The 25,017-nt window shown below is 41.7% G+C and overlaps 1 protein-coding gene across 1 annotated transcript; it reads left to right on the top strand.

Annotated features, from left to right (window-relative positions):
* The first annotated feature begins 287 nt into the window (after positions 1–287).
* On the top strand, positions 288–24,641 carry RAP1A (RAP1A, member of RAS oncogene family). Its single transcript, XM_038749297.1, has 7 exons — positions 288–371; positions 5,193–5,261; positions 7,631–7,687; positions 9,207–9,347; positions 17,794–17,937; positions 21,308–21,423; positions 23,939–24,641. The coding sequence occupies exons 1-6, from the start codon at positions 315–317 to the stop codon at positions 21,392–21,394; spliced, it is 555 nt and encodes a 184-aa protein (XP_038605225.1). The 5' UTR covers positions 288–314; the 3' UTR covers positions 21,395–21,423; positions 23,939–24,641.
* The last annotated feature ends 376 nt before the right edge of the window (positions 24,642–25,017 follow it).

The following is a 25,017-nucleotide window of genomic DNA, read 5'->3' on the forward strand; positions in this document are numbered from 1 at the left end:
TGCGTGCTTACTGTGTGTAGAACACAGTTACTAAGTGCTTGGGAGAATACAATATACTAGAGTTGATAGATTTGATCCCTGCCCACAAGGAGCTTGTAGTCTTATAGCTTATAACAGAAGCACAAGACCTGTTGTCTACCTACCAGAAACTTACTCACTTTTTTCCCCATTCCCCATAAGCCCAAGAAAAATTCCATTGAAAAAAACGGGAACTTGATGTGCCTGTAACTTATTTTCCCATCATGCTTAGAATGATTTCTAATCCTCCGTCTTCCTTGTTTTTTCAGATCACCAGTATTTGAATCACTCGCATCATGCGTGAATACAAGCTAGTGGTCCTTGGTTCAGGAGGCGTGGGGAAGTCTGCTCTGGTGAGTGATCCATCCAGTGCGTGACTGCAGCACTGGCAATGACTGGCTGCTGCATGATCACTTTAATTTGATGGTGTCTGGAATCTGAAAGCCAGGTGAACACCCAGCCAGATTGAGGATTTTTCTATTTTCAGTCTACACTTAGCTCATTAAGGAGGATGGTAAATTCTCAGAAACGCCTGCACTGGTTTCCAGAGCTTTTGACTAATGAGCATCTGTTTTTCAGAGTCCCCGGTAGCTATCAAGAGGCAGCCAGCCGAGCCAGCGTCAGCCAGGAGGAGGCTGGCAAGATTAGTCTGTCTGTCCAGCTCTCCTACCTCTCCGTTTCCAATTGGCTTGGGTCTGCTTGCCATCTCACTAGCCTTCTTTACCATTAGTAATATTTAACTTTGTGCAGCAGTCTGTACTAATTGCTTGGGAGACTACAATTCAACAGACATGGTAGACATGTTCCCTGCCCACAACAAGCACAGCTTCGTCAACCTTCACCCTCCTCCGATATTTAATGGGTCCCCTTATACAAATGATTATTGAAAAGTTAAGAAAATGGAGAACTTTGGGGAGGTCCTGAAAAGATAAACTGTATTCTGAGGTGAACTGAAAATGCATACTGTTTTTTCCATACTTCTTTGAAAATGATAACATGTAGGATTCTGATCAGGAAATTGGGATAATGCCATTTTGGGGGTTAGGGAGTGGATACAGGAAGAAGTAGGTCATTGTCGTATCATGGAGTGACAAGCATATGGAATTTGATATCACAGGAAGTTGTGCAGACAAACTAACAATAGGTTCAAGAAGAATTTTGATAACTTCAACTAAGAGAGATTATGTTGTGGATTATTAGAAACAAAATGAAGGATTTTGGAGTAAAAGGATGTTTAAGACGGAGAGGGGTTAGAGAGAGGTGTGCATAATAAGTCTGAGAGATTAACAGAGGGAAAAATTAAAAGATGTCCATCTGTAACCATGGAGGTGGATGGCCAAGAGCAACAATTCCATACCTCCCCTGGGCAGCCTTAGTTCCCTCAGTCAGAGACAGAATACAGGTCTGGCTAAATCATTAGTCTGATCTGGAAATGACATTGATGTTCTTGTTGTGTGCATTATAAGATAGGATCATATGTGTGATTTGAGAAGCCAGGTAGTCCTGATGCGTGACTACAGCTGTCCTTTATTTTTGGAAACGAGGTTGCCGACAGCAATATTTCATGAACGTGGGTGTTTGTCACTACACCGTACCCACGTGATTTGCTTCTGAGAATATGAATGCCTGTGCGGTGTGTGAGCATGCAGAAAACCCTTGTGTCACAGAGCAAAGCAGGAAGCCTAAGAGGAAAGAGTGGGTGGCAGCTTTGGGAGGGATGCGGGCCTGGAGGAGAGCGTGGAAACCTCCCACTTCCGCTTTGGACAGCTTTCCCTGCTACTGAGTGTTTTTAGTGTTAGAATGATAATGATAAAATATACTGTAGCATACAGAATACGGTTACTCCTTTTTCATCTTTAGTGTATAATAGATTAAGATGTGGTGTACATCTACTATGAGATATACAAGACAGAGTCGCATTAGTGAAAGAATAGGGGGAGATTGAAAATGAAGTATTGAAATGTGAAAATGATGCCTTATTAAACAAGTGACTAGTGTTCTATACCAAAGGGAGTGGCTAAATCAAAGCCTTTTCACTTTAAGCCATCAGTCAGTCATTTATTGAGCATCTACTGTGTGCAGAGTACTTTGCTAAGCACTTGGGAGAATACAATAGAATTGATAGACACATTTCACACCCACCAGGAGCTTACAGTCTAGAGGGAGAGACAGACATTAATATAAATGAGTAAATTACAATTATGTTTATAAGTGCTGTGGGTAGAGGATGGGGTGAATTAAGGGTGCAAATACTAGTGCAAGGATGACACAAGGGAATGGAAGAAAAGGAAATGAGGGCTTAGCCAGGGAAGGCCATTTGGAGGAGATGTTTTTAATGAGACTTAAAAGGTGGGGAGAATGATGATCTGTCAGATATGAAGGGAGAGGGAGTTGGGGTCAGTGGCAAGATAGATGAGATGGAGGCACATTGAGTAGGTTGGTATTAGAGGAGCAAAGTGTGTTTGCTGGGTTGTAGGAAAGCAGTAAGGTAAAGTAGACCAAGTCAAGGTGATTGAGTGCTTTAAAGCTGATGATAAGGAGTTTCTGTTTGTTGCAGGGGTGGTTGGGCAACACTGGAGGTTCTTGAGGAGTGCAGAAGCATGGACTGATTTATTTTGTAGGAAAATGATCTGGGGAGCAGAGTGAAGTTTGGACTGAAGTGGAGAGAGACAAGAGGCAGGGATGACAGCAAGAAGGCTGATGCAGTAATCAAGGCAGGTTAGGATAAATGCTTGGTAGCCATTTGGATAGAGAGGAAAGGGCAGATTTTAGCAATGTTGTGAATGTTGAACTGACGCGATGTGGTGGTAGATTGAATGTGGGGGTTGAATGAGAGAGTTAAGGATGATAATGCCAAGGTTACGAGCTCGTGAGACAGGCAGGATGATGGTGTTGTCTACAGTGATAGCAAAGTCACAGGATGGTCAGGGTGTGAGTGGGAAGATGAGGAGTTCTGTTTTAACATCTTAAGTTTGAGATGATGGGACATCTAAGTAGAGATATCTTGAAGGCAGAGGGAAATACAAGACTGCCGGGAAGGAGAGAGATCAGGGCTGGAAATGAAGATTTGGGAATCATCTGCATAGATAGGGAAGTTATAACCATGAGAGTGAATGAGTTCTCCAAGGAAGTGGGTTTAAATAAAGAATAGATGGGGACCCAGAACTGAGCCTTGAGGGACTCCCACAATTAGGGAGTGGGATGCAGAGGAGGAGCCCATGAAAGAGACTGAGAATGAGTGGCCAGAGAGCTAGGTGGAGAGCCAGGAAAAGACAGTGTTAGTGAAGCCAGGGTTGGATGTTTCCAGAAGGGATGTCGAAGGCAGCTGAGAGATCAGTCAATCAACCAATCAATCAGTCGTATTTATTGAGCGCTTACTGTGTGCAGAGCACTGTACTAAGCGCTTGGGAAGTACAAGTTGGCAACATATAGAGACAGTCCCTACCCAACAGTGGGCTCACAGTCTAGAAGGGGGAGACAGAGAACAAAACCAAACATATTAACAAAATAAAATAAATAGGATAGATATGTACAAGTAAAATAAATAAATAAATAGAGTAATAAATATGTACAAACAGATATACATATATACAGGTGCTGTGGGGAAGGGAAGGAGGTAAGACCGGGGGGATGGAGAGTGGGACGAGGGGGAGAGGAAGGAGGGGGCTCAGTCTGGGAAGGCCTCCTGGAGGAGGTGAGCTCTCAGTCGGGCCTTGGAGTTCTCAGTGGGTCAGGGAGGATTAGGATGAAATAGACTCGTTGTGGGCATGGAATGTCTGTTATATAGTACTCTCCCAAGCACTTTGTACAGTACTCTGCACACAGTAAGCGCTCAGTAAATACAATTGGAGTGAAAGGGGAGGAAGCCAGATTGGAGGGGGTAAAGGAGAGAATTGGAGGAGAGGAAGTAGAGACCATGAGTGTAGAAAACTTGCTAAAGGAGTTTGGAGAGGAAAGTTGTTTATGGAAAGTTATTTGGGAAATATTATGAAAATTATGTTATTAGGAAAATATGTTTATCATTTTGATCATAGTTTGGAACGGATTTTCTTTAATGTTGAAAATAAGATTTCTTCGCTAACTAGGAATCAGTCAATCAGTGGTATTTATTGAGCACGTGCAGTTTGCAACACCACTGAACTAAGCGCTTGGAAGAGTACAGTACAATAAAGTTGGTAGATAAAAAGACACAGTCTCTGCCCACAAGGAGCTTACAGTCTAAAGGAAGAGACAGACATTAAAATAAATTTCCGTTAGGGAAAAGGGAGAATTTAAGGATATGTACATAAATATGGTGGGGCTGAGGTTGGGATGTATATCAAGAGCTTACAAGGTAAAGATCCAAGTGTATAGGTAACAGAGGAAAATAAATAGGGAAACTGAGGGCTTAGTCGGGGTTAGTCTCTTGGAGGAGATGTGATTTTAGGAGAACTTTGAAGGTGGGTAGAATGGAGGTCTGTCGTATATGAAGGGAAAGGGTGGGGAAGGAGTTGGTGGACTTTGAACCCCCTCCAACCCCCTTCCTCTAAGCAGGAGTGCACAGCTCTCTTCCCATCTTCCTTTCCTAGAAGATGAGAAAAGAGATTTCACCACTCCCTTTTATTGTTTTACTTCCTTGGAAATAACACATCTTGTGTTCAATCTTTGAGTCTAAGTCTAAAGATAAAGTTGACCAAAATTTGAGAACCAGAAAAAGAAATTGTTACTTATAAAATATGCTATTCAAGGTTCTTTATATGGGATTGGTAGCCATTGTGTTCTTTGATTTTGCTGACTATAAATTGCTTTGACACTGTGGGATGAAAAATACTGTTGTTTTAAAGATGAGTAATATTGAAAATTATTTCTGAATATGACAAGGATAGAACTGCATGAGGTTAATCTACCAGTGGAAATTAATGAGTACTTGCTGTGTGCAGAGCACTGTATTAAGAACTTGGGAGAGTAAAGAAAAATAGAGTTGGAAGATATGTTCCCTGCCCACAAGGAGCTTACTGCCTACATTGTGTTAATGAAAACAAAATGTTTTTTTTTAATTATAGAGATAAAATATTTTTAAAAAAACAACAATGTAAATCTGTCCAAATGGGGGACATTTGTAATTTTTAAGTAATATTTCTTTTATGAAATATTTTATGTCTATAGTTCCTAACTTTTCTCTCCTTCCTTTCCAGACAGTACAATTCGTTCAGGGAATTTTTGTTGAAAAGTATGACCCTACAATAGAAGACTCATACAGAAAGGTAAAATGTGAATTAGCTCTCGAGCATTTTGAGGTTTCTTTTTCTTGTGATATGCGAATAAATTGCTGTCTTGGATCGCAGTTAGATTTACAAATTAGCAATATGTATTTTGAATCTCAGTGCCATTTTACAGCATCAGTTTCAGGAAGATTTTTGCAGTGCAAAAGAAAATACATTCTGGTGAATGGTCCAGATATTTTATAAATTCATAGAACTGGCTCATGAATGAACAGTGCTGTCTTATGGGTTAATGGAACTAAATTTTGAGTGGACTGATCAGTCTGGAAGCTAAAGGAAGTACACATTTAAAAATAAGAAGACACTGGCCAAAACGTAGATCTGGCTTTTGACTTTTGACCGAGAATTAACATTGCCTAGTGGAAAAAGCATGGGCCTGGAGTCAGGGTACTTGGGTTCTAATCCCAGCTCTGCCAGTTACCTCCTTTGTGACCTTGGGCAGGTGACTTAATGTCTCTGTACCTCAATTTCCTCAACTGTAAAATGGTGATTCAGTATCCTTCCTCCTACTAAGACACAGACTGTTAACCTGATTAACTTGTATATAGTCCAGTACTTAGAACAGCGCTTGACACATAGTAAGCTCTTAATAAATAACATCATTTTTATCCATTGGCACAGTTTTTAATGTTTGGTGTTAAGTATAGCAACTATGAAATAATCAAGTGGCAGCAAAATTAGCTTTTTATGATTCTCTTTAATTGGACTTACAGGAGGCTTTGGTGTCCCTTTGACACCACAGAGAGCAATAGGCTTGAATCCATGGACTATAAGGTTATCCCGTTTAAAGCAATCCTTAAGTTTGTCTTTCAATTTCCCTGGTCATCTGGAGAGGGGAAAAGCATATGTCCATTACAGGTGAATCTAGTGAGAATAGGGTGCTAAAGGCTGAAGTCCCTTTTGTATTAATGAAATGTATGGCTTCAAGGGCAACTCATTTGACTGGGCTTCAGGATGCTGTAACTTCTGCTGAGTGTAAACCCTTATCAGGTTATTAGAATATGAGACACAGCCTGGCCTATTGAAATGAGCCCAGAACTGGAAATCATGGGACCTAGGTTCTGATCCCGGCTCTGCCACGTCCCTGCTGTGTGACCGAGGGCAAGTCACTTTTCTATGCTTCAGTTTCCTCATCTGTAAAAATGGAGGTTAAATACCTGTTCTTCCTCCCCCTTAAACTTTCAGCCCCATGAGGGACAGGGGCTGTGTCTACTCTGATTATCCTGTATCTAGCAAATAACAAAATTATTAGTATTACTGTTAGAGTGAGTAACATTGAAAGAGTAAGGATTCCAAATTCTAGTTGTTGGACAGCCACTCTGTATCAACTATTTCCATTTATTCATGGTATTTATAAGCTCTAAGTTATGAAGCATCATGCTAAGTACTGGGATAGATACAAAGTATTCAAGTCTGGCACAATCCATGTACTTTTATACTCTTTGTTTAAATGCAGTGCAACCTCAACTATCCACATATCAGAAATTGGGAACTTCACAAGTTCGGGGAAATGTTTCCTCTTCCTTTCTCTCTCCCTATTTTTTCACCTTCAGAAGAATGTTTGCCCCAGCAGTGCTTGGGAAAGAACATAGAACTGATAATTACTGGTTTCCCTCCCATCTTGTGTCTGTGTCTTAAGAGTAACCCTGTCCTTCCCACCAACCCCCTTGTCCAACTTTTCTTCTCCAGTTTTCTTCAGAAAGAAGTGTATTTTGCAAAAATATGAAAAGATTAAAAAGCTGAATGAATGAGCTTCCCTGCCCCAATTTGCATATATATTCTGAATAAAAATCCTGTTCTACTTCCACCTCTCTGAGAACTTCCTTCCCCTTGGCTTTTCTCAAATTTGGCTAGCATCAATGATTTTGAGTAATTTAAATTCATTAAATATTCTGTTGCTTTTCCACAGGTTTGTTTTTTTGGTTAATATCCCAAATTTCCTGATTTACAATGAACTACCAGAAATTTTGTGAATGGGGAGCACTACTTAAAAAAAAACAAAAAAAACTGAATCATCCTGCTTAGCTTGCAGTTCTCAAAAGGACACTGTTGAAAACACCATCGGGAATGTGGGTGTTTATCTACCCAGTCTTTAAAATGCCAATCCTGACTTTGCCAACAGAATGAACCTAAATATAATTAGTGTGATTTCTCCAATTCCTAGTTAGACTCTGGCAGAACTGAATTTGTCGTTTTCAGTTTCAGGGTAAATGGAACCAGTACATTGGCATTAAGCTTTTGAGTTATTAATAAGGTTCAAATTAAAATACTTCAGGCAGAGAAGTGGGTGGAGGATGGGATGGAACATTCTAATATTGCCGCTTCATTTTTTCTCTTTTTTTTTTTTCCAGCAAGTTGAAGTAGATTGCCAACAGTGTATGCTTGAAATTCTCGACACAGCAGGGACAGTAAGGATATTTTTTTTTCTATCATGGAGTTGGAATTGAGGGAGTTTGCATGTTAAGTTAATTTGGTCATTGGAATAATCTTGCTGTTTATGTAAAATTGTCTTTATGAGTAGAAATTATTTCCTGAATTTAGGACTTGTGAAGTCCTGAGAAATTTCCCAAACCCTCATGTGATGGTTGATTGTCCGCCACATGGGGATGGGTGTGTTCAGCTTTTCTTTTCCATTTCTTGAGGAGTTAAATGCTGCAGTTTCTTCAGGCCAGTTCTTCATAAGGTCATTGCATTATTTAAAATACAGAATGTAAAATGAGGCGTGATTCTTTAAACTGAAACCTGGCTTGGGGCTACAACTATACCCTTGAGCAAACATTAATACAAATATCTTATTGTTAGAGAATAGCCTTAGTAACAGATTGGGTATTTCTAACTTGGACAGAGATATCGAGAAATTGAGGACATTTGACTCCCTTGTTTAGTCATCCACCAGTGAGCTTTGAGCTCTGTTTGACATCAGTCACACTTTATGCAGCAGTTATTCTCTTCCTCTCACCACCTCCCCTTCCCATCCCTGCTGCCCCTCCACATCTTTTTCATACATGCTTAGTGTTCTGATTAAAAGCAGAAGTGTTCCCTGGATGAGATCTAGGAAGTTTCAATCCCTGCTCTATAGGCCTGCAGTTATTTGTCAAGTGAATACATTCACTGGTTGTATAAGTGATTTGATTTTAATCGGTATCGTAAAATACTTTGTAGATGACAGTAAATTAACCTCCTGGACACAGTAGTTTTCACACCATATTTTTACCAAGTTTATTCTGGCAAAACCTCAAAATAAAGTATTTTAATGAGATTATAGCTCATCACTGAGTGAAATAGTGGAATTTCCATGAGAGCAGTGGGGGAAGCAAAGAGAGCCAACTCAGGAGAGCTTGTGGGGAGAGAGGTAAGAGAAAGGATGGGAGTCAAGAAAGGAATCTTGGTCATGAGGTATGAGACTAGGTTTCTGGGTCTCTCTGCAGTCTCTCTGTGCTTCCTTTCTGAAGCTTTCCAAGGAATCTATTTCTCTCTCTCTCTCTCCCTCTCCCCCCCTCTCCCTCTCTCCCTCCCCCCCTTCCCTCTCCCCTCCCCTTCCAGCTCTCTCTCAAGAAGTAGCAAGACAGATGTTGATAGGTCTGAAACCCAGATGCATGCACAGATGTCTCTGATAACCAGCCAATATTTTGCTTGTGTTGTTATAGAAGATACCTAATTCCAGTTATAACTTAAAGTAATGTGTTTCTGCTTCCTGCTATTTCCTGTCCCATGGTAAGAGAGGAGAGAAGGCAGAAGGGGTGCTTTCCTCATGTGGGTGAAGGCCCAAAACCTCATACTGTTGGGTTTAATATTCTCTGTGGTGAAAGAATTATGTTGGAGAAGTTCATGTGTGATGCCATTTTAATTAAAATGATTCTTCTGAATTTTCCATAAATCATTTTTTCAAAAGATTAATTGGCTTGGTGTTTCTTTTTCTGATTACAGGAGCAATTTACAGCAATGAGAGATCTGTATATGAAGAATGGTCAAGGGTTTGCACTAGTATATTCTATTACAGCTCAGTCCACGTTTAATGACTTACAGGACCTGAGGGAACAGATTTTACGGGTTAAGGACACGGAAGATGTAAGTAAATGTTTTCTTTTTGGGAGAGCACCAACATTTTTCCATAGCCAAAAAGCAAATCTGTTTCTCTGAAGATGGTTATGATCGTGTTTCTGAATGGGGCATAATGCTGTGGTGTTCCTCCAGAAAATTCTTAAGGGACTCATCTTTATTTTTCTCTCCCTACATTATTTTTGGATTTAACTGTTTTTGGCATACATTTTAATTTCCAGGATGTCATATTTGTATATTCTGAAGTATAAAAAAACTGACCAGGCTATGACACATGCTCACAATCTTTGGGAGTGAAGTAAGCACATTTATGAATGATGATGGGCAAGTCTCCCATCACAAGTGATGGCAAGTGACTAGATGTGGGTAGCATAACGCAAGTGAAAGTGTAGACTAGGTTTTCTTAAGTTTGTCTGTGCCCTTGCTACAAAACAGTTCCTATCCAGAAATATGTACGGGCAGAAAAATCCAGTTAAGCATGCTTTTTTTATTTCACAGTTCTGTTGCATTGTTTGTAGTAAGTTAATAGGAGCATCATGCATCTGTTCAGTTCTCTCGTGTTTCATTATATTTGCATCTGGAGATTTATTGCCTGATTTGCAACTAACCTTGATTTATAGAATAATTATTTTCTTTCCCTTGGTTAATTTTTCTGATTGGCTCAGTGGTGCTTCCATTCCTGTATTAATGTAAGCTTGTTATGGACAGGGAATGTGCCTGCTAATTCTGTTGCATTGTACTCTTCCAAGTGCTTAGTTCAGTGTTCTGCACATAGTAAGTGCTCAATTACTATTAATTAATTAATATAAAGTGGTGGAGTTTTCTGTGCAAGGTGATACAGTATTCCTTAAGTTACTGAGTGGTAAAATATTCTTTATGTGTATTCATTCATTCTTTCAATTGTATTTGTGTGCTTACTGAGTGCAAAGCACTGTACTAAGCACTTGGGAGAGTACAAAATAACAGGCACGTTCCTACCCACAATGAGCTCACACGGTCTAGACGGGGAGGCAGAAATTAATATAAATAAATAATTACAAATATATACAGATATGTACATGTGTGCTGTGGGGTTGGGAGGGAGGATGAATGAAGGAGCAAGTAAGAGTGGCACAGAAGAGAGAGGGAGAAGAGGAGAGGAGGGCTTAATCACGAAAGGCATCTTGAAGGATATATGCCTTTATTAAGGCTTTGAAGTGGGGGAGAGCAATTATCTGTCTGACATGAGGAGGGAGGGCGTTCCAGAGGTAGGATGTGGGCGAGAGGGCAGCGGCAAGATAGAAGAGATCGAGGTACAATGAGAAGGTTAGCATTAGAGGAACGAAGTGTGCAGGCTGGGTTGTAGTAGGGGTGTAGTGAAGTGAGGTAGGAGGGAGCAAAGTGATTAAGTGCTTTAAAGCCAATGGTGAGGAGTTTTTGTTTGCGGAGGTGATTTCTATTGGTTCCCTCCCCTATGCTTTCAAACATGCCACGTCTCTCCCATCCTAAAAAAAAAACCCTCTCTTGACCCCATTGCGCCATGGGATTTCCCTCCTACCCTTCCTCTCCAAACTCCTAGAACGAGTTGTCTACACTCACTGCCTCGAATTCCTCAACTCCAACTCTCTCCTAGACCCTCTCCAATCTGGCTTCCGTCCCCTACACTCTACCAAAATTGCCCTCTCAAAGGCCACCAGTGACCTCCTTCTTGCCAAATCCAGTGGCTCCTACTCTATCCTAATCCTCCTCAACCTCTCAGCTGCCTTTGACACTGTGGACCATCCCCTTCTCCTCAACATGCTGTCCAACCTTGGCTTCACAGACTCCGTCCTCTCCTGGTTCTCGTCTTACCTCTCTGGCCGTTAATTCTCAGTCTACTTTATGGGCTCCTCCTCCCACTCCCATTCCCTTACTGTAGGGTTTCCTCAAAGGTCAGTTCATGGTCCCCTTCTGTTCTTCATCTATACTCACTCCCTTGGTGAACTCATTCACTCCCTTGGTGAACTCATTCACTCCCATAGCTTCAACTATCATCTCTACAGTGATGACACACAAATCTATATCTCCACCCCTGTTCTCTCTCCCTCCAGGCTACTATCTCCTCCTGCCTTCTGGACATCTCCATCTGGATGTCTGCCCACCATCTAAAACTCAGCATGTCCAAACTGAGTTCCTTATCTTCCCTCCCAAACGCCATCTTCTCCCTGCCTTTCCCATCACTGTGGATGGCACTACCATCCTTCCCGTCTCAAGCCAGCAACCTTGGTGTCATCCTTGACTCTGCTCTCTCATTGATCCTGCACATTCAGTCTGTCACCAAAACCTGCCGATCTCACCTCCACAACATCGTCAAGATCTGCTCTTTCCTCTCCATCCAAACCGCCACTTTGCTGGTTCAATCTCTCATACTGTCCCGACTGTATTACTGCATCAACCTCCTTTGTAATTTCCCATCCTCCTGTCTCTCCCCACTTCAGTCTATACTTCACTCTGCTGCCCGGATTATGTTTGTACAGAAACGCTCTGGGCATGTCACCCCCCTCCTCAAAAATCTCCAGTGATTGCCTATCAATCTTTGAATGAAGCAAAAACTCCTCACTATTCAAAGTTTCAAAGCTCTCCATCACCATGCCCCTTCCTACCTCACCTCCCTTCTCTCCTTCTCCAGCCCAGCCCACACCCTCCGCTCCTCTGCCGCTAACCTCCTCACTGTGCCTCGTTCTTGCCTGTCCTACCATCGACCCCTTGCCCACATCCTACCTCTGGTCTGGAATGCCCTCCCTCCACACATCCACCAAAGTAGCTCTCTTCCTCCAAAGCCCTACTGAGAGCTCACCTCCTTCAGGAGACATTCCCAGACTGAGCCCACACATCCTCTCCTCCTCCTCCCCTCCCCATTTCCCCCACTCCCTCCCTCTGCCCCACCCCCTCCCCTTCCCCACAGCAGTTGTGTGTATTTGTAGATATTTATTACTCTGTTTCATTAATGATGTGTATGCATCTATAATTCCATTTATTTTGATGGTATTGACACCCATCTACTTGTTCTGTTTCATTGTCTGTCTCCCCCTTCTAGACTGTGAGCCCATTGTTGGGTAGGGACTGTCTCTATATGTTGCGGAATTGTAGTTTCCAAGTGCTTAGTACAGTGGGAGGTCAGATATTGGAGTGTAGTGGAAAGACAGAGAGGGCAGAGAGCAAGTGTTTTTTTTCTCTTGTTAATTATCAAATCTTTCTGGGCCTTACCTAAGAAGAGAGGAACATTCTGCTCTCCTCCCTCTGCTAGGCCAGCCCCTTGCTCTCTCAATATTTGTTAAGTGCTTACTTTGTGCCAGGCTCTATTCTAAGTCCTGGGATGGATACAAGCATATAGGGGTTAGACACAGTCCCTGTCGCACATGGGACTCACAGTCTCAATCCTCATTTTATAGATGAGATAAATGAGGTATAGAGAAGTGAAGTGACTTCCCAAGGTCATACAGCAGACAAGTGATGGAGACAGAAGTAGAACCCAGGTCCTTCTGACTGCCAAAACCATGCTGTATTTGCTAGGCCATGCTGCTTTTCTCTCTCTCTGCCACTCTGTTGTTCTCTGGCACTCTGTCTAGCTCTGTCTGATGCTCTCTCACACTCTTTGTGTTTCTTCTCTCTCTCTTTCTGTCCTGCTTGTCCCGCATTCTCTATCTGGTGTTCTCTCTCTTCTCTCTTCTCTCTTCTCTTCTCCTCTCTTCTCTCTCCTCTCTTCTCCTCTCTTCTCTCTTCTCTCTCTTTTCTCTTTTCCTCTCTCCTGCCCTATCCACTTTTTTTCCCCCAGCTGGGGAGAGCTGTTACTTTGACACACAGATAGGGCCATCCACACTGGGTGTTTTGTTTGCATTTTTCCTTTTGCTGGGTTCCCACTTATGAGGTATTCTGCAAAGTGACAGGACAGGCAGTGAAACTTGGAGTAAAAAGAGTGCATTCACTCAGCGGTTCATGACCACCTTCCAAGGTGATGCCTGCTGATGTACGTCTGAAGTAGTAGTAAAGTAATGGACGGCACTCAGTGGCACCCACAACTGACACACACACACCCCAAATATGTAGAGTGGTACATACCCTTCCACGTTTTCCACAACCCGTGCGTGTCCCCCAAAACACAAAAGCATACATACACACATACTCATGCGACATTCACACATAGAAACACTGAGACTAGCTGACACCCTGATGGTGGAGCCGAGCAGAAGCTAAAAATAGAAACCAGTCCCTGTTACCCCAGCGGCTGCAGTTTCACCTGCTCCTGCTATACATGTGATGCTTTCTCTGGGGCTTCTCATGAAGGCTCACGCTTGGGGGAGCTGGCAGTGACCACAGATGTGAGGTTGGCTTTCTCTTCTGATTTGGCCTGGCCACTGTGCCTTCACTTCTTCCTGGGTTCTTCAGAGCTCTCACCACCTCATCCTGAGCAGCCGGAAGTAAATCAGCAGTGGCAAGAGAAGGAAAGAAGAGCCTCACAGGGATCACTGCCCCCTTCTTGCTGCGGGTGACTTGTCCCACACACATTGCGCGTCGGGGAAAACTCTAGATGCCACCCACCCCATTCCATTTGTATATACAGTGTGGTATATAGAGGCACTCTCATTCCCTCCCTAAATAAATTTCATGTGTTTTTTGTCTCCAAGTCTAGTCTGCTTAAATAGAATGGAAACGTAGTCTAGTGATTAATTTGGTCTTCCTGCTACATTTAACAGTGGCTAGATCAGGAGTGTCAGACATATACCAGTAAATCACAGAAATTTACATTTTTCTGTCTGAAGGGCACCTTTTTCATGATAGTGATTTCCAGGAACCATTTCTGAAATGCTAGGCAGATAAGTTGTCTAAATTGATTTAGTGACTGAGTTAATTTGCCTTTCTAACTTAGTTGATGATACTGTGCTGATCTAAACACTGTATCCTTCCTGCCTTGACTAACTGCACCAGCCTCCTTGCTGACCTCCCTGTCTCTTCTCTCTCCCCACTCCAGTCCATACTTCACTCTACTGCACAGATCATTAAAAAAAAAGTTCAGTCCACAACTTCCCACTCCTCAAAACCCTCCAGTAGTTGCCCATCTACCTCCACATCTCAAACAAAAACTCCTTACCATCGGTTTAAAGCACTCAGCCAGCTTGCACACACCCCTGCCCCATTTTAACTGATTTCCTACTGCAATCCAGTGTACACGCTTTGCTACTCTGTCAACTTATTCATATTTATTTTTGCCGAATTGTACTTTCCAAGCGCTTAGTACAGTGATCTGCACACAGTACAGTGATCTGCACACAGTAAGTGCTCAGTAAATATGATTGAATGAATTGAGCAGTTACTGCATGCAGAGCTCTGTACTAAGTGCTTGGGAGAGTACAATACAACAGAGTTGGTAGACACATTCCCTTCCAGCAATGAGCTCACAGTCTAGAGGGGGAGACAATTATTAATATAAATAAATTAATTAATGGATATGTACCTAAGTACCATGGGGCTGAAGGAGGGGTGAATAAAGGGAGCAAATCAGGGTGACAGAGTAGGGAGTGGGAAAAGAGGAGTGAGAGCTTAATCAGGGTAGGTGTCTTAGAGATGTCCCTACAGTAAGGCTCTGAAGGATGGGGAAGGTAAATGTCTGTCATATAAAGAGGGAGGACATTCCAGGCCTAGAGGCAAGACATGGGCGAGAGGTTGACAGCGAGAGAGACAAGATCGAGGTACTGTGAATAGGTTGGCATTAGAGAGTGAAGTGTGCGGGCTGGGTTGTAGTAGAGTAGGAAAGTGAAGTAGGAGGGAGCAAGGTGATTGAGTGCTTTAAAACATATGGGAAGGAGTTTGATGCTGAGGTGGATGAGCAACCACTGGAGGTTCTTGAGGAGTGAAGAAACCAGGACTGAACAGTTTCTTAGAGAAATGGTCCAGGCAGCAGAGTGAAGTATGGACTGGAGTGGAGAGAGACAGGAGGCAGGGAGGTCAGCAAGGAGGCTGATTCAGTAATCAAGGTGGGGTAGAATAAGTGCTTGGACTAACCTGGTAGCAATTGCTATTGACCCCTTGCCTACGTCCTCCCTCTGGATTGGAACTCTTTCCCCCTCCATATACGACATATTTCCACTTTATCCACCTTCAGAGCCTTATTAAAATCACATCTCTTTGAGATTCCTTTCCCAATTAAGCCCTCTTTTTCCCTACTTCCTCTCCCTTCTGCATCACCATGCATTTGAATCTATATCCTTTAAGCACTTGATAGTCACTCCACCCTCAGCCATGCAGCACATATTCATAATTTATATTAAAGTCTGTCTCCCCTTGGATTCTAAGCTCCTTCTGGGCAGGAAATACATCTATCTAACTCTATTATATTATACTCCCCCAAGCACTTAGGACCGTGCTCTGCACACAGTAAGTGCTTAATCAGTACCATTGATTGATTGATATTTTTTTGCTAGATCTCTTAGTAAAACATCTAAGAAGAAAACATTTTCCTAACGCTTCTTAACTTGTTGGCTGTTTTAGAATTTTCCAAGTTAGAAATGCAGGTTGGGAGAAACTACAAGGTGATTATTGAATATGTTGTAGAAAGGGTCTAAGAAAACTTGTTTATAAGTAGTCTTACAATAACAACAACAATAATAATAAGTTATACTTATTAAGCACTTACTATGTGCCAAGCACTGTTCTAAACACTGGGGTAGATACAAATTAATCAGGTTGGCCCCAGTCCTCATCCCACATGGGGCTCTCAGTCTTAAGTAGGAGGAAGTAGGATTGAATCCCCATTTTACAGATGAGGAAACTGAGGCACAGAGAAGTTTAATTTTTTTATTGTATTTGTTAAGTGCGTACTATGTGCCAGGTACTAAGCGCTGGGTTAAGTACAAAATAATTTGGTTGGACGTAGTCCATGTCCCGCATGGGGCTCAAAGTTTTCATACCCGTTTTACGGACGAGGTAACTGAGGCACAGAGAAGTGAAGTAACTTGCCCAAGGTCAAACAGCAGACAAACGGCAAAGCCGGAATTAGAACCCAGGTCCTTCTGACTCTAGGCCCGGACTCTGTCCACTAGGACTTGCCCCAGGTCACACAGCAGGCATGTGGCACAGCTGGCATTAGAACCCAGGTCCTCTGATTCCCAGGCCCGTGCTCTTTCCGCTAGTCCACCATGCTTCTCTATAAGAGATCAGATTGTCCCTTTACCCACCCCCTCGGAAAAATTAGTAAGTCGAGTTTCATTTTAAGGCTTAAAAGTCTTAGCCTTTGGAACCTTTCCTTAGATATATTTTTAATCACCTTTGACAATCTCAGTTTGCAGATTAAATCTCAAAACCTAGTGACAGAGTTCTTTTAATAGCACTTAGGTCTGAACTGTTTCACGTACTACCCTGTTTTGAACTTTCCTAAGTACATAAAGATTGCTTAAATTTTTATTCTGTTTAAAATATGCTTAGAGATGATAATTACCTGAAACCCAGGCTTGTATAGTCAATGGGTGTGTAGGTTTTTAGCATTATCATCATTATTACTATGTTACTTGTTAGGCCTTTACTGTGTATCAAGCACAGTTCTAAGTGCTGGGATAGATACAAGTTAATCAGGTTAGACACAGTCCTTGCCTCACCCACATGGAGCATACAGTCTAATTAGAATGAGTAGGCATTGAATCCCCATTTTTCAGATGAAGAAAGTGAGGCACAGAGAAATTAAGCAATTTGCCCAAGGTCACACAGCAGGCATGTGGCAGAGCTGGAATTAGAACCCAGGTCCTGTGACTCCCAGGTGCTTTTTCCACTCGCCCACGCTGTTCATCGTGTTGTAGTGTTTTTACACTAAGAACTTAGAGCTTCTTTTCCCTGGTTTCCACTGGCCAACAAATCTGAAGACCACATGAACTTTTAAAAAGTCTATTTGTGATTTAATGCGGATGGCCAGTAAAAGAAAGAGGCTACTAAAAGCTTCCTCTGTGGATGTCTACTCTTCCTCTTATCCATAGATCGTGTGAAAAGCATATATGAGCTGCAGTTAGAGATGAGCATTTGTTGACACACTGAGAACTTTCGTTAGACTTGTTCAAGCAGAAGTATTTATTGGGTGCCTGCTGTGTGCAAAGCACTGTACTGTGCACTCTGGAGAGCGCAGTAGAAGTAGGAAGCCTGAACCATGCCCACAAGGAGCTTCGAGTCTGAGATTTCTATGTGTTTTTTGTTTTTTCCCAAAGTATTAATCATTTGTTATTTGCAGATCTGTCTCACAGTGGGATTTTGTTGTGTTATCATGTTAAAAGAACTAACATTTGTTTTTCCAGATTCCTACTTTTGAGAACATAGGGACAAGCTAGTGCCTTTTTATTTTGAGTTCCTTAATGACAATCTGATTGTGCGGTTTGGTTTGATTTTTGTTAAATTTCTGGTGTCAAAGTAAGTAACCTTATATATTGGGCCAGCTCACCCTGCCTTTCCTTTTCCTCAGGTTCCAATGATTTTGGTTGGCAATAAATGCGACCTGGAAGATGAGCGAGTAGTTGGCAAAGAACAGGGTCAGAACTTAGCGAGACAGTGGTGTAACTGTGCCTTTTTAGAATCTTCTGCAAAATCAAAGATCAACGTTAATGAGGTAACCTCTAGCCTCTGGGCTCTACCATAAAGAACTGTTTTCTGCTTTACTTCAAGAATGTGCTGGCAAAGTATAAAGCTTTATAGAAATACATTTCTGACATATCACTCTAAATAACGTTGACTGTGGCTGTTCATAGACTATCTTAATTATTATTTTGGTATTTGTTACTATGTCAAGCACTGTTCTGAGGGCTGGGGAAGATGCAAGTTAATTAGGTTAGATAACAGTCCCTGTGTACCCATAGGAACAGCTCAGAAGTCATAGCTCTAGAATGAGGAAAGTGCATGTAACGAATTTGGCATATCATTTAAAGTTAGGAAAAGCTGTTAAGTTTAAACTATGTTTTCTCTGAGCATCCTATTTATTTACTGAACAACACATTACTACTGTGTGACTTGTCCTGTTCAGATTTAAATTGCAATAAACACCCATGTCATATTGTGTTTATTTTACCTAGGATTTCCTTGATTTATAACTACTACTGTGATCCATGATGCAAAAAATTCCCAAATTGTTTTTAACATTTGGGTTAGCTTGCACCAGTTCCTGTTTCCAAAAAAGCGAAAACTGCCCTTATTATGGTATTAATATGCCCAAGAATTCATAAATATCATGCCCTTCGAATACAAGCCACTGTGGTTATGTATTAGCTGCCTCATGAATGACAGGAGGAAGACTCTTGCCATTGGGGAATTGTCGTTTTCTAGTCATAATTTTGAAAGCAGTGATGGTTAGAATATTTTTTTTCCAGATCTTTAAAAATGGTATTAAAGACCTGACACGCTCTTCTGTAAAGGCTCATTTAAGCCTGCAGTGAAGTCTTGAATTGCTTTGGAAACCTACAGGCTCCGGGCTAGCATTTTTTATAATGTGACCTATTCATAATTTCCCTAGAGTAACTACAAGGGCCACTCAGATCATCTTTGTGCTTGACCTCAAATGTGTCCCCTCCCACATGCCCCACCAGGGTCTGCAATTTGAACTAGTTTGTTTGCATACTGAATGCTTTCTGGGCTGGTTTTCAGGCCCTAGACAACTTTAAGGCTGTGTAGAGTCCGTGATAACAGAGTTCAGGGTAGAAGTACTCACAGAATTCAGTTTGATATGTTGTCTGAAAAAATTTAAAGGAAAGAGAAAGCTTTGTAATCAATCAGTGGTCTCTATTGAGCACTTACTATGTGCAGAGCACTGTCCTAACCACTTGAGAGAGTACAATACAACAGAATTAGCAGACACATTCCCTTCCCATAACGAGCTTACAGTCTAGAGATGAGCAGAAAGGCTCTCCTTTTTCACTAGGGCTTCTGCAACCAGGCCCTTCACACAGTGTATTCCTAAAACTGTTTTTATAACAAAATGAGGTCACCACTTAATTGTATCATCAACATGTATCGAGTTCCTACCGTGCAATGTATAAAGTATTTGGGGAACATGTAACAGAAATGAAAGACGTGACCTCTGTCCTCAAGGAATGTGCAGCCTGTGGGGGAGAAAAGCAGACCCAAATGACCAAAGGGTAAAAGAGCTAGGTGCCAGCTCTATGGGAGGGATTGCTTCCAGGCTTTTCGAGCTGCATTCCCAGCCTCCCTCATCCCAGGTCTGTGACGAGACCTGAGAGCTTCCGGTGGGATTTTGGGCATACTGGTTCTTAGAAACCTGTCCCCGTCGCCTCCCTTTTAGCACCTTCACTCAAAATGAAACATTTGCAACTCTGATTATACAAATAATAAAAAATTAAATCCAGGTTATACATTCATATGTGGCAAGATGGTTGATGGGATTGCCTAGCCAGAAGAGAGGGCAATTAATCAGGGAATGCCTCTTGAAGGAGGTGGCTTTTTCAGAGGGGAGGAATGTTGTTTGGCAGAACTGAGTGGCAAGGGTTTTCCATGCAAGGGTACAACCTATGCACATCCTGCCTCTCCAGATCCCATTGCCCTTTTGGCCCAGTGGTCCCTAGCTACCCCTCCCAGACTTCCCCACCTGATATTTCTTCTATCCAATAATTCAGTCACATTCTTGGAGAGGAGAGAGAAGAGGCAAAAAGGTGGCCGGAGGAATGCGTGGGAAGATGGCAGACATGGGCAGGGTCTTGCTTCCTCACTCAACCCTCCCCAAACTTGATTTCACCCATAAACCTCACTCCTCTTAAATAACACGTTCATTTCCTACCCACCTTTTGCTGTCCATCCCATCATCATCATCATCATCATCATCAATCGTATTTATTGAGCGCTTACTGTGTGCAGAGCACTGTACTAAGCGCTTGAGCACTGTCCCACCCTCCTACTCCTTGGTTCTTCAGTCCCCTTTGGTGACTGGAAGCCAGTGTTCATCAGAACCATCTCCTCTTCTTTAACCATGCTGGAGGTGATATGACTGATGCTAACTCCCTTTCCCCTCCTCACCTCACTCAATCCCAGTTCTCCCTCCATCCCATCTTTTGGGTGGCTGTGGAAGAGCCAGTAATTCTCTATTACGGCCAACTATGCGGGGGACTGCATGAGGATTCTTCCGTGGTTTCATCTGACAGCTAAGGTTGTGCCTGATAAGCCCTGCTCTAAAAGATCTAGGTGCTGGTAGGTAGTTTTTGAGCAAATCCGCTTACTTTGAACATGATGGAGAGTGAATGTTTTCATCATGTTGCAGAATGTGGAGTCACGCTATCTCAATTTGAGATTGGAGGAGAGGTCTTTTGAGATGACTCAGTTCTGTATTCCCTTCATTATTTCCTGTAGACAGTTCAGGCTTTGAGAGGGAACTGGGTAACAGACAGACCCAAATGCTTCCATCACCAGCCTGAATTTCCACAAAGGTAGTTTTGGCTCTCTGCCCGTCAATTAGGCATTCTTTCCAGGGCACCTGAGGACTCTGAGGTGCAAAAAGCTTCAGAGTCAGCCTGCCACAAGACCCAGGCCTGGCCCCCAGCTAGAAATTCCTGAAAATTAGGCTGGAGTTGGAATTTCCTTGGGTTTAATTCAAGTTAAAAGTGCTACTTGAGTGTGAGTACATTAATAGGAGTCATAAGGATTCTTGAAACCCAGAAGAATTAATTTGCACCATGCGGCTTTTCCTCGAAATAAATATTCTTTAACATCTAATGAACCTTAATTTTCAATATGGCTTCACTTCATATTGATAATCTGAAAACATAATGTCTCTTCTGTAAAATTAGTTACGCTTTTCCGTTCCCTGACACATTTATGGATATCCTGGTCCTCTAGTAACTTGCTAGAGAGGAGCAACATTGACCAAAAATAGTCAACTAGGTGGAGTGTTAATGGGGAAACAAATTCATTGTTGTTCTTCATTAACTAAGCCTGTAAATGTTCATGCACTGAATACTCCTCTTGGTGTTTTTCTATAGATATTTTATGATTTGGTCAGGCAGATAAATAGGAAAACACCAGTGGAAAAGAAGAAGCCTAAAAAGAAATCATGTCTGCTGCTTTAGACCCACAGCCAGCAGCAGCTCTGAGCCAGGTAAGAGTGAATGAAGTCAATGTGTGTCAGCATCTGAGCCATTTTCTTTCCCACAGGTTATATCATTCCCAAACTGCAGTCAGTCAGTTAATGGTATTTATTGAGCACTTACTTTGTGCAGAGCACTGTACTAAGCACTTGGGAGAGTACAGTATAACAATGAGCTTACCATCTAGAGGGGGAGACAGACATTAATAAATATAAATAAATTACAGATACATAAGTGCTGTGGGGCTGGGAGGGGGCCTACAATAATTGTGAGATCATGGCCGTCCCCTCTGGGTCATGGGGCAGTCTCCTGCCGCGGAAGACAGGAAGGGAATTCATCTAAGTCACAGTGAAACAGCAACTCACCCAAAACATCGTTGGGTCTGAACTATAAATAATCCTTTGGACTTGTCAGTGGTGGTTATAAAGTACTCTGAAAATGACAGAGGCGGCCTGTTTCATAGAATTTGACTTGCAGTGAGTTCTGAACCATTAAGGAAGGAAGTTCAGTGAGGCCAGTGTCACTTCTTTGCAAGGTTGTGACATTGTGAGTGACCAGCTAGCACATCTGCGCTTTAAAACCCTCACTTGCTCTTTCATCAAGGTCTGGGCCACGAACAGTTTCTGTCTTAAGGAAAGTGTTTCCTGTCAGGTCTTCGTCACCTTTTCAAAGTCGCTGAGCAGTGGGTGATTCTATGTACCTTTTGAACAGTGTCAGGCAGATCTAATAGGGATTTGGTGGGGGCATTCATTCATTCAATCGTATTGAGCGCTTACTGTATGCAGAGCACTGTACTAAGCACTTGGGAAGTACAAGTCGGCAACCTATAGAGGTGGTCCCTACCCAACAACCGGCTCACAGTCTAGAAGAGGGAGACAGACAAGGTGCTCAGTCAACTGGGGCATGTTGCTTTTATATTTCCCCGAGTGCTTTTATTTAACCACCGCATCGCTCTAAGTGGATTTGACTCTTTGGAGGACGTGAACTTGTGTTACTGTAATGGGAGTTTTTAATGAAATTCTGGATCTGACCCCAGCAATGAGAGAAGTTGCTCCCTTTTCAGCAATGCAATTCATTTAGGCCACTGAGTTCAATTTGTCTCTTAAAGATACTAAATTAAATATTAAAACGAAGCAGTGACCATATCTCCAAAAGGAAATCATTTACCATCCTCAGCTGGGTGATGGGACTCATTTTGCGAACTGTGGGCAAGTCACTGCTTTGGTTGAGCCCGTCCTTGACCAGGAGATTTAATGGGTCCCATGGGCGCCTGGTGGCCTTTCCTTCCAGGTCAGAAAGTAGTAGAGTCAAATGTGAATTGAGGCTTTTTCCTCTTCTTTAAAAGGGAGGAGGAACATGTTGACCTCAGTCTTTGGGCGTCCTCTACTTTGGCTGAGGATTTAAGCTTCCACGTGGTGGGTGCCATTACCTCAGCAAGTTTGAGGTTTCAGACTAAATTCCCAGGAAATACCACTTCCTATCCAAAGTGTAGTTGAAGAAATGCTATCTGCAGCTCATTCATGATGAGCAGCAGTACTATCAATTTTTATTAATGGGAGCACCCTGGCAAGAGTTAATTGGTCAGTCAATCAATGGCATTTATTGAGTGCTTACTCTGTGCAGTGCTCTGTCTTGAGCTCTTGGGAGACTCTAATACAATAGTGTCGTTGGTTTACTTGTGTAAGTTGAGAAACCTAGCCTGAGCACAAGGTTTTAGGAGAGCGCCTTGTCCTTTCTTCCTCCTCCCTCCATCTATGACATTATTATGCTCTGAAAGATCAGGCTACCAGCAGTCACCTTTTAAGCTTTGGTAATTATCCTGAATATTCTCTGCAGAGCCCTGTTCACTGTGGGCACTCAGTAAACATTAAGTAATTGGTCTGTTGGCATTTGAAAAGCTCATTATTTGCAATGCACTTTACAGTAACTGATTAATGGCCTCTCTGAAGTGCTTCACAATCCACACCCAAAAGACTCTTTTGAAGGGTAGAGGAACATTGCTTCTGGTTTTGGTGATAGAGATTCTCTCCTCAGTTAAAAAGGAGACTAGCTGTCTCTGAAAAGTGGCTCGTGGTCCAGAACCTTATTAAAAAAACCTATTCCGTCAACACTTGAAATGCCAGGACTTTCCAAGAAACGCTTCTGCAGAGGCCGAGTAATAGCTTTGCAGAGAAAGAAGTATTTCTTCCTTGAAAAATATGCATCAAGGTAGATTAAACCCCGGAAATTCTTCCCCAAGTGATGCTATTTGATTTGATATAAAACATGAAGAACAAATCTTCAGTGAGATCAAGCTGTGTGGTTATAGACATCTCTTCGGTGAATTTTCATGTCATCATTCTAGTATATGAAGAAACTTTGCAGAGGAAGGAAATTTTTAAAGCCCACTTGTATCTCACTGCATCTAAAGTGCTTTGGGTTTTTTTCCCAAGCATCTTTAGCCCTCTAGTAGGGCTCCATCAAAATTATCATCTGGGCCAGTATATTGAGGTTAATTTATTTTTCATTGTATTTTTTAAATTCTAGATTACAGGAATGAAGAACTGTTGCCTAATTGGAAAGTGCCAGCATTCCAGACTTCAAAAAATAAATTAACAACATATCTGAAGAGGCTTCTCCTGTTTTATATATTATGTGAAGAATTTAGATCTTATAATGGTTTGCACAAGTTCCCTGGGGAAAAAAAAATTGCTCTGTGTATATCTCTTGGAAAATAAGACAGTAGTATTTCTCCTTTGCAATAGCAGTTATAACAGATGTGAAAATAAATATACTTGACTCTAATATGATTATACAAAAGAGCATGGATGCATTTCAAATGTTAGATATTGCTACTATAATTAATAGATTTCATATTGACTTTTTACCATAATTCCCCCCATCAAGCACTAAAAAGCTGAACCATTATATCTGTAGTAATATAGATAGAGAATATGGGTTTTTCTCTCCCAACTCACTGCAACAAATAACTTTTTTGAGTCATTGACTTCATTTTATATTTAAAAGTTATGGAATATCATTCTGCCATTATATTCTAATTAAAATGTTTGTGCATAATGCTTTGGAAAAATGGGTCTTTTATAGGAAAAAAACTGGGATAACTGATTTCTATAGCTTTCAAAGCTAAAATATATAATATACTAAACCAACTCTAATATTGCTTCTTGTGTTTTACTGTCACAGATTAAATTACAGCTTTTATGAATGATTAAATTTTAGTACATTTTCATTTGGTTTGTGTGTTTTTGTTACTATTTACAAGTTGGAGGGTTCTCCTTTTGATATCCCCTCCTTTCCTAGGACCTGCAGAAAATTTTTATTTCAAAGCCCTAGTGCATGGTAGTTTATATTTTTTTAAAAAAAATTGAATCCAGGTTCTCAGTTTTAGGTCTGTTTAATCCTACTCTGCAGTAAAATATGTCAGGCTACTTTAATAGTTTTATATGTTTGATCTTAAAGACTGTATTCTGCTGAAAAATCCTCCTGTACATTATTTTTATATGTAAAGAAAATTTTAGTTTATTACTGTATCAGGATTTGACTTTTACTAAGATCTTTAATGAGACACAAGCTTGCATTTCAACGAGGAAGCCCTTCCTTTACCG

This window comes from Tachyglossus aculeatus, chromosome 7, assembly GCF_015852505.1.
Source record: "Tachyglossus aculeatus isolate mTacAcu1 chromosome 7, mTacAcu1.pri, whole genome shotgun sequence".
Lineage (NCBI taxonomy): Eukaryota > Metazoa > Chordata > Mammalia > Monotremata > Tachyglossidae > Tachyglossus > Tachyglossus aculeatus.

Bases quoted from the DNA above. Each gene is read 5' to 3' on its own strand.
- RAP1A (XM_038749297.1), top strand. From the start codon at position 315: ATGCGTGAATACAAGCTAGTGGTCCTTGGTTCAGGAGGCGTGGGGAAG. The intron at 372-5,192 runs GTGAGTGATCCA...CTTCCTTTCCAG, and splicing joins GCGTGGGGAAGTCTGCTCTG to ACAGTACAATTCGTTCAGGG. The intron at 5,262-7,630 runs GTAAAATGTGAA...TTTTTTTTCCAG, and splicing joins TAGAAGACTCATACAGAAAG to CAAGTTGAAGTAGATTGCCA.